Raw genomic sequence first — 14554 nt, 5'->3', positions numbered from 1 at the left:
TCCATAAATCCTCAAGTGTTTATATTGTCAACTACGACATCCAGGTTTAGGAGTGCATCGGTCAGACCATAATAAAACTTACTTGCGCATTCTAGGTCTAGTTGTGGTATGGACACAGTACTAGACTAACCCTAAGATTCGTTTTTGACCTAAAATCTTATGGTGTGATTTGGATGGATAGTTTTTATAATACAAGACTGTATTTATAAGAGTTTATATAACTCTTAATCTGATTAGTGTTTGATTAGGGTATTTTATTAATTCTATGTTTGTGTACCTCAAGACCACTAAGCAAGGATCGACTAGGTAGGTAAAGTTGGAGGGCAAGACCATTTTAGCATAAAGCCATTTTAAAATCCAGCAACCTAAACTATAATTTTTTCGATGTAGGCACCTTTTCCATAAGTAGTCTATCTGTACGGAAATTAATAATAATACTTTTATTATGTTTAACTAATTTAGAGTTTTATGACCTAGTTTATAGTCGTAGTTCCTAAGAAATTACTAGTTCTCTATAACTTGTAGCTCTAACACCAATCTATCACACCCACGGCCGGCGGCGGAAATGTCGGGCGGTGCGAACGTGGGGAAATTGGATTGAGGCATATATATATATATATATATATATATATATATATATATATATATATATATATATATATATATATATATATATATATATATATATATATATATATATATATATATATAACATAACACAAACGTTTATTACAAACATTAGTTTTATTTATTTTAAATTATTTGGGATTACATTGTTTAAAAGTCAAGTACACAACCTAAACATTACTAGAAACGATAAACAGACATAACTAAACTCCAACAAGCTTCCTTGAATACTTCCTCTTATTCGGCGAAACTATCATCTCCACTCATCTTCCTGAGAATACGTATATTTTGAAAACTGCACAGGTTTTTTTTAGATTTCGACTTTTATTTGGGTGTATTAGTTTAAGAATTCTTTTTCTTTTTGAAAAAAACATTTCCTAAAGTATTTTATCTCCCACTCCAAGTCGTTCCTAATGGTAGTCGGATCTCTAAGTTGTTTGTAATGTATTACCATAAGCCCCCATAATCGACGTTGTTTGACTAATAATTGCCCGCCACGACGCTTCATCAAACGTTGGATAGTGAATAATAAGAAAGTTATCATATCGGGATTGCAGCTAACAATCGCAGGTGGGGGTGTCAATCCCCGTATAGATCTATACATATTTTTCTACCTCTCGCAAGATTAACGATTGTAGGTACTCGGGAAGCCGAATTTAATCAAGGCCTTTGGATGAATATTAACAACTCATTAATGCACTAACCTTAGGTATTTATCTTTTATCGTTTATCTTGTATCTTTTATCATTCCTTTAACTATCACAATATAAACCCTTTAAATTTTATATTTGATAATTATATCTTTTGATGTCATAATCATGTGTGTGTGTGTCTATATATATATATATATATATATATATATATATATATATATATATATATATATATATATATATATATATATATATATATATATATATATATATATATATATATATATATATATATATATATGGGTTATTTGAAAACATGATATTTTGGCAGAATAGCAATTAGGTCAGTTGTATGTTGCATTGTCCGGAGTTAAAGACTAATATGGATTAAAAATACTATTTTTACACGATGACGGTAAACTTAACAATATGACATCTAATGTTGTATTCAAAGTAGTCTTCGGAAATTTATGATTCCATACAATTACTTAAAATATGATAATAGTTTTTTATATTAGTATAGATTCCATTATGTACTTATTTATCATTTCCTTTGTATTTATTTTGAAATTTTACTTTAAAAAATATTTAATGTTTACATCTTGATATTTTTAACTTTTTTTTAATTAACATGTGTACTACTACAAGGATCTCACATTTAATACCATATAAACGAAAGTTATAGCCTAGTTTTTAGTTTATCTTAGTGCGATATGATTTTGTATCAAGGAAACTCATGCTAGATATACAGATTAATGGATTATCAAGCCCCTCCCTCCCTACCTACCTAAGAGCCCTTTTATAAAGAAAATGGATGATTCCACATATCAGAAATTATGTGATTTACATGCATCAACATGAATTGCCAAAATTAACAACCAACATATATCTAATTAAGAAAATATCTTCACTTGCATTTGTAAATGATACACAAGTCTTAGATGAAAAGAGATTGTTTAGCAGGAAAACAATAGTACAAGTAATTGGATAGATGGAAGAAAAAGGTGGTATTATTAGTAAGTTTGTGCATTTGAATGAGCTTTGCACAATCAAACCAGACCTCAAAAATTACAGAAATGGCAAGATCAGACGGTGTAATGTGGGTTGACATCGATATCTAATCCTCTTAGCTTCGCAAAAGACTCTACTTTCCCCTTTAGAGTATGAATTTCCCTTAACCTGTAGGCAAGAGTGGCGAAAGTTAGAGATGTTTATTTGACATGGCTAATGCAACAAAGAACAGCCTGCTTTCATTTATATGTTTATTTATATTTATATATTTTGTTTTACAACACGGCAAATATATTGGGTAATTATTAAAAATGAAAATGTTGTAATGTAATGGTAATAGTAAAAGCTGAAAGTGGGATGGTCAAGTAGAGGTTGGTATTGAATATTAATGAAAATGGAAAAACTGGTTGAACCTTGCTATCTCTGCACGACGTTTTGCTTCTTCTGCCATCATGTTAATGTCTCGAAAAGTGTAGTTTTCAGCGAAAATCTTTGCTTCAGATGTGTCAAGGCCATGAAGTGTGCGTTGTTCGGTTGCCCAGGCTGCCGCACGGGCTTCCCTACCAAAGTCCTTTTGCGTGGTGAAGGCCGTCTGACATTGTACATCCATCATTAATATATTCATAAACCCATTTATATTTTTCTTTTCTTTTCATTTTCTCACCTTACGGTTGATAACATGGCCCCATGCTCTCCCGCTAAGTGCATATCTCACAGCGAATTTTATAGGATCAAGCAACAAGTAGCTCAAGATGTTAAACAACCATATAACACCCGTCCAACCCCAACCAATCTCCCCAATCTTGGCAAACTTCCATGTCAACATTGCTGACATTATCGTGGCAAACTGGAAACATATTAATACCATTCAAATGTTTAAAAGAAAGCATTGGAACCAGAGACCCAAGATAGGAAGCACAACGGAATGAGTTATTACATTTCATAATCATAATCATGTTTGGTTGAAATGAATTTTAATAGTACCATATTTTTTTTGTATTATAATGTATAATTTTTCTAACTATAGTTTGTAACACATTCGTGTGGTAAATAATAATTAATGGCTTCCATGGAAAGAATCAAAAAGCTTTTTTTCTTCATTGGATATAGGATAGGGATAGAGATGCATGGGGGTGTTTACCAGTTGAGCTAGAATGAAGGCTGCAACGAGTAGAAGACCTGGTCTTTCCATGAAAGACCAACCCCTAGAGCGTGTCACAAATATTAATGCTTGGCTGATTGTGCTGACTTGAAGATATACAGCCGATGCTAGTTTTGCATTCAAAACATCTTCCCCAAACTGTGTTTCATGCTTATTGAAATCAACGACACCAAAAGTATTCTGTAAAACAAAATTAGCAACATTAAAAAGATAAGCCTTGTGTTACTGGTGCATGCTAGGTTTTAATTTTCAAAAGAAAAGTTTTACTGCAAAAAAGCTGGTACGGCTAGCCAAATGGAAGAATATGACGGTCATTAGAGCGAGGTATGTGCCTATCACGACTCCTGTTGCAAAAATTTCACTCAGCTTCCAGCTATCCGGGCTTGGAGATGGCTTCACTCTATCTTTAGAGATAGTCATTATAGTACCTGGATCACATCACATCTTCGGGTTAAAATTATCAACTGCATATTTTTATAGGTTGCATTTACTTTAACAAATCAATCATATATACCGTCATTCAGAATAGCGATGACAAGAACAAGAAGAGGAGGGAAATTGAATTTATAAAAAGCAGTCAGCAACATAAATCCCAACTGTAACAAACAAAACATATATGCTTGTTGAATTAGATAAAAAAACCCGAGTGGTGACTATGTACAATATGAGCAATTGCATGGTACTTACAACGATACGTATAGTGATTGATACAGCATATATCTGCATGCAGAGAAGCAAAGGGAAAGTTTTGAGTCCGGATGGAAGGGACCATGAAGAAAAGAATATATGTATATATATAAAGCAGATGGAAGAAGTTAATTACGGTGTAGTTTTTCATTCTTTGGAAGATGGCACGGCTTGTTAAGACGGCGCTGATGATGACACTGAGGCCGGGTTCGGTGAGAACGATATCAGAAGCACTTCGGGCTGCATCTGTGGCGTCGTCAACCGCAATTCCGATGTCTGCTATTTTTAGTGCAGGTGCATCGTTCACGCCATCACCCGTCATCCCACAAATGTGCTTTTTGCTTTGCAGTATTTTCACTATCTCATACTTGTGCTCTATTATTATAAATCCATACATACAAGTTCAATTATTAATTTATTTTCAACATTAATCTGTCTAAACCTACGTACGTACCTGGAAAAACACCAGCAAAACCGTCGGCTTTCTCAATCAGTTCATCAATGGGTAGAGCTGCAACTAGATGGTCTTTGTGATCCCCAAGCAATGATGATGATGGGTACATATTAACACCCATTCCCAGCCGTCTACCCGTCTCCTTTGCAATTGCCAGTTGGTCACCTGAAGTTTTTTAAATTACATTCTATTCTAACATATACACACACACTTGGAAAAAATGATGTTTAAAAAGTCATCCATCCATGTATATATTATGATTTATGAGGAAAAGGAATCAGCAAGCAGCTTGCCTGTGATCATCTTAACACTGACTCCAAGATCTAACGCTCTTCTAATTGTCTCAGCACTGTCATGACGAGGTGGATCAAAGAGAGGAAGAAGGCCTACAAACTCCCACGGACCACCAGGACTCTCTTTGCTATTTGCAGGTACTTCCTATATGCACATAATTAATAAACTGATTCTTTCTAAAAAAAAAAAACTTTATTATGATTCTAATTTAAAGCGGTTATTTGTTTTTACCTGGCGAGCTACTCCAAGAGATCGAAGCCCACGTTCAGCAAACTTATCAATAACTGAATGTACCCTATTTTCTATCTCAGATCTGTTCTTCGCCAGATTCAATATCTAACAACAGTTCACACACGAGTTTTAATATATATATATATATATATATATATATATATATATATATATATATATATATATATATATATATATATATATATATATACATTTCATTGGTGGAAATGGAATTGGATTTAATAACAAAACTTATATTATTTTTAAATAAATGTTTGTTTTTTCTGTTATTTATTTCATTGTGTGTGTATATAATGGGGGTATTTTGGTCTTTTATTAAAAAAGGAAGGATCGAATTGAAATCCTTCCATCAGACATGGCTAGCAGCGAATGGGAAGTGTTTACCTGCTCTGGTGCACCTTTGCTGACCCTATGCATCTTTCCGGCACCATCGATGTACGTCAAAGCTGTCCGCTTATCAGTTGGATTAAATGGAAGGAAGTGGACTTCTGTTATCCCATATCGTGCCTTGCAAAACCCAGTGTAATAATGTATTGTTCAGCTCAGAGTAATTCTCCTATTTGCCTAGCACCATGGTAGGCTTTTTTAACATATATATATATATATATATATATATATATATATATATATATATATATATATATATATATATATATATATATATATATATATATCCGCCATTCCAAAATTAAAAAAAAAAAAATTCAGTTTTGAGGCTCGTTTTTTTAGTTGGTACAAACATCACTATATAATATATATTGGTCTACTTTTCATTCTTTCTGTGTGGGACGTTCCCTATACATAAGTTTTTGATTAAGTGATTTAATATAGTAAAAGGGCTAAATGCACGAAATGCAAATGTACCTGCATTGATTTGTTTGTTATACAATTTCATACTACCATTTCTTTCTATTACAGCAACATTTTCTTATTAACACATTGTATTTTGAAAAATCTACCCGATTATACTTCCAATCTTTGTCCGTATTAGGACATTGTACTTTGAGTAAAATGTTGAAATAGAAAGAAATGAAAGTAGGATGTTATAAACAAAACAGTGAATGTATAATGCTATTTCTTGCTAAATTACTGTCTTGTTTACATATTACATATAAAAAAAAGGAATGATAGATATTGTTCAAATTTTGGATGAGAGCTGTAAGAAGGTGATGAGTTGAATTGGTCTTGATGTAATTGAATAATGAGAGAGAGAGAGAGAGAGAGAGAGAGATTATACCTCCTTAGGATCAGCCAGCATCGACACTATAGCAGTATCAATCGCATCCTGGTTTTCCAACCTTGAGGCTCTAGCAGCCATCAACACAACCGTATCTTTGTCAACACCAGTGGCAAAAACCTGCATCATGAATATGTATTATTATTATTATTATTATTCCAGCAAAACCCGGGAGAGCTGGTGAGATGCAAATCAGGTGGCTTGCACACATTGCAACTAAAACTCGACACTGAGAGAGACTCAAACCCTGACGTGTTTCTGAAAATATGTAAATTTATAAAAGAAAAAAAAAGCAAGGTGAAGTATGAGTTACCTCGATCAAATTTTTGTCGACTGTAAGTTTGTTGAGAGTTAGGGTGCCGGTTTTATCACTACACAAGACATCCATTCCCGCCATTTCTTCAATGGCAGTCATTCTCTTGGTTATGGCACCCTGCAACAGATGAGATATTTAAATAAAAGTATGTATAGAGTATAGAGTCTGTTTGTTTGTATTTGTGATTGATGGTTGATGGAAACAGGAAAAATGTAAAAGTGTGTTTGTATAGGTATGGAGAAGGAAAGAGAAAGAACCTGTTGAGATAAGCGATGGGAACCAATGGCCATTGTGACAGATAGAACAGTTGGCATTGCAATTGGGATACCACCAATGAGTATCACAAGAAGGTTATCGATGCCTTCGCGGTAGTCCCTCTTTTGATAAGCATATATTACGATCAATTCAATAAACATGCCGATGGCGATTGAGCAAATACAGAAGTTCCCAATTGCCGTCAAAACCTGTCCATTATTATCCAAACATTAACATCAGGAAGTCACAGAAATGCATTAACTCCTAAACCCTTTCACAATTTTCTTTTTCATTTACAAATATTATGTTTCTTTTTTACTTAATGGTTACATACAGATGCTTCTTTTTTTACTTAGTGCAGCAAAAGCAAAAAACGACTTACTAGAGAAAGTTAGGGAATTAAATGGGACCCACTAAGTCCAAAGCTTTTAACGAATTTGGCCTTACATAATAATTCCTGAAATACATATATCATTTAGACATTCTATATAAACAAACCTGCTGAAAGTGGCCGACATGTGTAGTATTGTCGACAAGATGAGCTGCCTTCCCGAAAAAGGTATGCACTCCCGTAGCAATGACAACAGCCTCAATTTCCCCTTGCTTGCATGTTGAGCCCGAGTATACCCCATCACCTGGATTCTTGGATACTGGGAGAGATTCCCCTGTAAGAGCCGACTGAAAAAGTGGACTAGCTAGTAAGATAATTTTTCATAATAATAATTTTGAAAAAAGTTGTTGTTTGTTACTTGATCGATCTTTAAAGGATCTCCTTGAAGCAAACGAGCATCAGCAGGAATAATGTCTCCTAGCTTAATACTGATGATATCTCCAGGTACCAGCACAGCTGCATCCTCTTCATTCCATTTTCCATCGCGCAAAACCTAACATCTCATCTCATCAAAATAATATGTGACAACTGAAAAAGAATATTGTTTGTTTATGGGAAGATCTGACTGGAAAAGTCCAAGATGTAAACTACTCCTGTGCTTGGTTTGGGGCATGTATGCATTTGTTGGATAGTTTTTTCTTCATATTGTGTTGTGTTATTAACTTATTACTTATTATTAGGTTAGGTAGGTGTACAGTGAGTGTACCTTAGCTCTTGGAGCCAAGCGAGCCATGAGGGCTGCAGCTGCATTCCCAGCGTTATTCTCCTCCACAAAACTGATGGTTGAATTAATAAGCAGAAGTACCAATATCCCACCAAAATCATGGTAGTCTGCCGGCTCCCCCTGCAAGTTTAAAACACTAAAAATAAATAAATATAATTTTGTTGTTAATACTACTACTATTTCACACAAGACAGGTTGCTTGCAGCTTTATAAATAATATGCCCCTAACCCCTCCTCGTGCCATGGCAATAGCCATGATTGCTGCTGCTTCCATTACCCACGATAGAGGGTTCCACATAAACCCCAAAAACTTGAGGATTTTGTTTTCCTGTCAATTGCATGGAGAGAGAAACTACATATATAATTTGTTCAAAAAAACAATACATTGAAAACATATGAGAACATGATGATGATAAACCAAACCTTTTTTTCTTCCAATTTATTGTACCCAAACATATTTAAACGCTTTTCAACCTCCTCAGAACTAAGTCCTTCTTTTGTGCATTTTAACTTCTCGAAAACTTCTTCCACTGGTATATTTTCCTGCCAAAAAACAGCTTATTTGTCAAGCAAACTAGGATAAAATCACATCATCACCCAATCGATGCCAAATATTGGCATTTTATTCTGTTAACTATGTATTTTCTATAACCAGAAAATGGTTAAATGCATGAAATAGCAACATACTTTCAGTGATTTGTTTAATACTTTCATTTCTTCTTATAACAAACAGCATTGTACTTTGAAAAAATTTCCCACTTACAGCAATGACATCCAAATGCAAAGCAATTTTCACTACTAAAAAGTGGGTCAGCATAATGTCAAAAAAGAATTGAAAGTACAATGCTATAACTAGATAGATTTTTCAAAATTCAACGCCTTAATAATAATTATTATTTTGAAGTACAAGAACGTAATAGAAAGAAATGACAGTAGGATGCTAAAATATACAAATGGATGAAACTACATTCCTATTTCTTGCATTTATCCCAAAGAAGGATTTACCATCAAGGCAAACATATTTTCTACCTAGTTTGTGAATGGGTAGTAGTTGTTTTGTTACAAATTTCCAATATCATTTGATGAAGGAAGATATTTTAAGAAACTTTTGAAGTTATAAAACATGAACAACCCCCACTGCCATGTAAGCAAAACACATTGACAGATGTAGTAACAGCTGAAACTGGATATCTTGACATGCTCTTTTTATGCATAGAGTGACTGACAGTTAAAATTTTCACTACATACTTATACTGAATCTATAGGTGTATTTTTGTTGATTTCTGCCTTGGTTTACACAAATATTACCTGCAATCCAGTTATATGATATAATAATGAGCATTATAACTTATCAGCTGCTACTAGGGGTTTGTTAAAAACCAAAAAATATAATTAAAAACTGAGTCATTTTGAAAATAGGTGGTTTGGTTTTTGTTTTTTTAGGGTGTTTTTTGTTTTTGTTGTAAGATCGAAAAAGAAATTGAATCAAAAATACGAAAACAGCGTTGCTCTAGCCTATATATATATATATATATATATATATATATATATATATATATATATATATATATATATATATATATATATATATATATATATATAAAAGTTTGATTGATTACTTCTTTGAAAAGTGAAATGTGTGTCCCCCAATCAAATAGTTTAGTATCGATATGTACATAATAGCACACGGCATCTCCTGGAATTGTTAATTAAGCATACAAAAAAAGCGAACGGCCTTGTTAACTGTAACTGTAAGGATTCAATATGAAGAAGAAACTGTACCAAATCAACAGCTTCTTTGTTGATTGCCTCAAGAGCACTTGTCTTGTCCTGGTCCATGAATGCCTTTTTTTCTGCTTCAAGTACGATCCTCTTATGCATAAAAAGTCTGAAATATCAGAAATTGGATATGAAATCACTTTATTATGATTTATGTCATTCACCAAATAAATCCCTATGCATTTAATAGCTATTTCATTCCTTGTTTCTACAAATTAAAGGGCTATTCTTTCCGGTAAACCTTTAGTTTGGCTACACTGCCCTGCCTCAAGATCATCATATGAGATGTAAATCAAGTACACAAGGAGCACAATCCACATAGTGGCTGCTATGCTATGACAGTGACTTGAACCCTCACGTGTGTTTCCGCAAAAATATCATCCCGGAACCAACTGTGGTAATCTATCATCTTACCAGAATCAAGGAGAAAATGACAAAACGAAACTATGTTGGTGTTCTTATTTGAAAATAATAGTGGATTAAGCAGGAAACCGGAAATAATTGCATCCAACATGTATGCAAAGGCAGAAAATAGTTGGCATCTATACAAATATATCAAATATAGGAAACACAAAATTTTGAACGCTGCAGCCTCCAACAAATGTGAATCAAATTTCACTGAGACAAAATATCAAACAGCTAGTGTGCACCTGTTGTGTCGGCTTGAGAACAAGTTACAACATCAAAACTGGAGCGCACCACTATCCGAAGTCGATGATCCTGACAAGGAGGAATGGAACACAACTGCAGATAAACGAGGAACTGAAAGTAGCGCTGAGAAGCTGAAAGTTTAGAACGATATATAGATGTGGAGAGAAGACAGATAGAGACATTGTATCGATTACAACAATTGGAGAACACAATGAAACAGAAGAGAGAGGTAAGGAATGGGAATCCGAAGAGGAGAAATTGAGGAAATTGCTAGTTTTTTTTAATTAATGTTGGTATTGGGGAAGAAGATAAAAATGGGATTTTGGAGGATCCGCCACCAAGCACGCATGTTTTTCCTCTCTTCTCCAACTGAGTGTCGGACATTCGTTTTTGGCGCTACTACTGAACAGCTTTTTGAATACGACAGCATTGCTTTCAATTAGATAAATTTTTTGTACCTAAAGCAAATGTGTACATACAGCAAATGTCACAATCAAGATCCATATCTTGCGTTATGATCTTAAAGATCCTACAAGGAAACAAATAGTACTAGGATTTTAAGATATTAAGATTTTAAGGCTATGTAATTGATGGCCAAATTTGAAAAACTAGCTATTAACGCGGATAAAAAATGCATTTTGAAAAATATGTTTTAAAAATGCATGAAAAACTATTCGAAGTAGCTATTTACAAAACTAGCTTATATAAACTACTTATTGGCTTGTCAAACATGACAATTTATAAACGCTCAATAAGCTAGCGTATCAGCTACCTATGACACGCTTCAAACATAGCCGAAAAGGATGCTATAAAGAAAAACTATATGGATTATACGAGGATCTTTAGATTTTAAACTCATCCCACCTTTTTAGTTTTTATTAAATAGTTGAGCTTCTAAATTCTTCCATTCATCTTGAAATCGGAAATCGGGCATCCTAACTTGCAAATACGTTTCTAAGAGTATTATCAATTCATCTCAAATTAAATAGAGCGTTTTAACACTTTAATTGTGATCTTATGTCTTTACTCACATGGTCAAGATGCTTGTGTTTCTTTTTCTGCTGAAAATATTTTCTACTTCATTTTCCCAGTTTGCAACAACAAAAATTATGGTTATGCTTAAGAAGTTAAACTTTATTACATCATCATTGTCTTATTCAATCTCAAAGTATAATGGGTACCATGCAAATGAGACTAGTTTGTTTTGTAGGATCTTCCGATCCATATCCGATCTAACGATCACAATCTTGCAAAAACGTAAAACAAGTTTAGGATAGATCTTGATATTAACAACATTTCTTACAATACCCACTACTTTTATCATTTTATTTTGTATTTGATACCCTTTTTTACAAATAATCTATTACTATCTTTACTTGTAATGCTTGTTTTTCATACGTTTTAACTAAGGGATCTGAAGGAAAATAAATTAATGGGTTTTGGGGAAAATCCTAGTTCACGATACGGGTGATGGTGGGAAACGGTGATTGCCACGTCATAAGTCGCGACGCGACAAAGTGAGGGTTGCGATGTGTGGCCGCAAAAAGTCCAAATCCTAATCTTGGGTTTGAGACCTATTTAATAACACTAACGTCTAGAGTTTGTCATTTCTCTAGCCTCATCCTCCAGAGAAAACCCTAGAGTGAAACCTTAGCCTTCATTTCCTTCTTACTTGTGTCTTTGATGTGTTGAGTGCATGTGTTATCTCCCCATTTGATCCTCGTATTTAGTTGTTAGAATTATGGGCTCATTTTGGACCTAGGGTTAAAGTTGGTCATGTTTGAGCCATGGATCTTGATAAAAGTTGGAAACTTTATCCATTACGAACATATTTAGATGGGTTTTAGAAAGTTTGAGCTTTGGTCTTAAGAAATTATGTGCTTAAAAAGAAATTGAATTCTGCCTGAAAAGCACGACATGACCAAGGAAGGCCCACAACATGAGGTTTAAGTTGGGTTTGTGACTATTTTGTCGTTTAGTGGTCGCGCCACGACTAGGAGTTAGGTAGGAGTTTATTGACCCATTGTCTTCGACTAGTTACTTGTTTACTTTTTGACTAGTTTGAGTTTTGGTAAAAAATTGATGGATGTGAACTAAAGAACAATGTTTAACCTCTGATTGACTATATGTGGTTCATGCTAGCTGTTTTGTTGAGGTGGTTGCTTGGGAGATTGTGGCTACTAGCATCAAATGAGTTTTCTCACTATATTATGTATGACATTGTATGTCTTCCATACATGATGTCTTTTTGTATGAAAGAATATAGTTAGACTATAGTAGAAAAGACTATTATTAGCATATAGCAGTCAAGACTATAGTTGGACTATAGCAATACGATGTAGTAGGTTGCCTGCATTCTGTAGTATACGATTATGTGATAGATAGTCTTGGGTTAGTATACATGACAGGTTTGTTTGGTTGAGGTTTATGTTGTTATTGGTAAATCGTTGAGTGAATGTCATAGGGGTTGTACATAGTTAAAATTAAATGGCCTTAAAACTCTTGATTTGACCTTATTATATGGTTTTTTCTGATATGTTGCTTTCAAGTAGGAACAAATGTTTGACCGTCTATCTTATTTCCCTACTACATAGGACTATGCTTTCATAAGGAGGCCCGTCAATATTAGTAGTAACTTCGGTATTGTTATATAGTTGGACTATAGTAGTTGTATAAAGGACTATAGTTAGACTACAGGGTCACGATTATAATTGGAATATAGTAGGCAAGACTATAGTAGTCAAGGCTATAGTTAGATTATACAAGCCAAGGCTATAGTTGGACTATAGCAGTTAAGACTATAGTTGGACTATAGCAATCGGATGTGGGTGTAAGACTATGGTTGTGTGTAAGACTATGGTTGGAATATAGCATCCACATGTGTATGATGGGATATATGGTATATTAGGGAACTCATTAAGCTTTATACTTATGTTGTTAAGTTAAATGTTTTTCAGGTTGATCAGTTGTGAAGGGTAAGGGCACGACGTGACAGTACATTCATATCGATGTTATATTGTTACTTTTGAGACTTCCACTAGTTTTCATAATGTACTTAGATTTAACACTATGATTTTAAACAAATGAATGTTATGATATATATTTAAAAGAACATATCTTAACGTTTAACCATATTCTAAAAAGGAAAATTTTGGTTTACATTAAATTATTTTTCACCGAATTTGTCCTTTCAACAAGTTATCACTATTTATCGGGTTGCTTTGAGGATCTATTCACTTATGTGACACTGACCATTTGCTTATGTGACACTTATGTGGCATGATGGTGTGATTGCGTGTAACACCTGACTTTTTAACACAAAGTACACCCAAAATTTTCAACTTTTAAATGCAAAAACATTGTGTACAATGATGCTAAAACAACTAGATACAAGTAGTTACCATTGGGGATTACAACGCCAATCCAAGCTGGACACTACTAACTTCATACTTATCTACAGTCTACTTGAACCTAAAAGGCACACATCAACAAAAAGACAATCTACAATAGGCCTGTTGTACGGGTATACAATTAGCTAAAAGGCAATCTATAATTAGCTAAATTGGTTCATATACATAAAAGTCACCTGTAGGCCTTCCTCACCAATAGATTATACAGCCACTTTATCTCTTCAAACTAATGATTACTGCTTTAAGACTCCATAATTCCTATGATTCCACCACATACATCTATAATAATTAACCTTTGCTTATTCTAATAAAATCAAATGATTGCAGGAATCAATTCACTTGATTCTTGCAGAATTGGAAAGAAAACCTATGCAAAAAAAAAAAGAACAGGGGATGCGTAACAGGGAAGATGAAAAAGAATTATGGGAAATTTTCTTTTGCTGCAAGTTTCGTTTATTTAAAGCTAAAAACTTAATTGAAAAACATTGAACAACTATCCAATAAATACTAAAAGAATTGGAATCCTTGCCTAATACAAAATCTCATTTAAATGGTAAGTTTACTATTTTTCCCCTAGAACCTAAATGTCCCACTTTTTTGGATTAGTCTAACAACATATTTACTTTAATCTTTAACCTTTAATAATAATAG

General features: G+C 33.7%; 1 protein-coding gene across 1 annotated transcript; it reads right to left on the bottom strand.

Annotated features, from left to right (window-relative positions):
- Positions 1-2170: 2170 nt before the first annotated feature.
- On the bottom strand, positions 2171-10998 carry LOC145122737 (plasma membrane ATPase 1-like). Its single transcript, XM_079058307.1, has 22 exons — positions 10493-10998; positions 9846-9951; positions 8487-8606; positions 8293-8391; positions 8046-8183; positions 7698-7832; positions 7447-7626; positions 6951-7157; positions 6691-6810; positions 6378-6497; positions 5525-5647; positions 5120-5224; positions 4888-5032; positions 4595-4759; positions 4277-4515; positions 4141-4173; positions 3968-4049; positions 3721-3881; positions 3433-3633; positions 2956-3138; positions 2705-2883; positions 2171-2459 (listed from the first exon to the last, which is right to left on the bottom strand). The coding sequence occupies exons 2-22, from the start codon at positions 9942-9944 to the stop codon at positions 2366-2368; spliced, it is 2928 nt and encodes a 975-aa protein (XP_078914433.1). The 5' UTR covers positions 9945-9951; positions 10493-10998; the 3' UTR covers positions 2171-2365.
- Between the last annotated feature and the right edge of the window lie 3556 nt (positions 10999-14554).

This window comes from Lactuca virosa, chromosome 6, assembly GCF_052849685.1.
Source record: "Lactuca virosa cultivar CGN04683 chromosome 6, Lactuca_virosa_CGN04683_v6, whole genome shotgun sequence".
In the NCBI taxonomy this organism is placed as follows: domain Eukaryota; kingdom Viridiplantae; phylum Streptophyta; class Magnoliopsida; order Asterales; family Asteraceae; genus Lactuca; species Lactuca virosa.
The sequence above is the reverse complement of the archived record's forward strand: the minus strand, read 5'-3'. Positions and strand labels throughout refer to the sequence as shown.

Excerpts from the sequence above, each read along its gene's own strand:
- LOC145122737 (XM_079058307.1), bottom strand. The coding sequence starts at position 9,944 with ATGCATAAGAGGATCGTACTTGAAGCAGAAAAAAAGGCATTCATGGAC. Across the intron at positions 7,833-8,045 it reads GCTTGGCTCCAAGAGCTAAG|GTTTTGCGCGATGGAAAATG; the intron begins GTACACTCACTG and ends ATGAGATGTTAG. Across the intron at positions 5,648-6,377 it reads TGCTGGCTGATCCTAAGGAG|GCACGATATGGGATAACAGA; the intron begins GTATAATCTCTC and ends GGGTTTTGCAAG.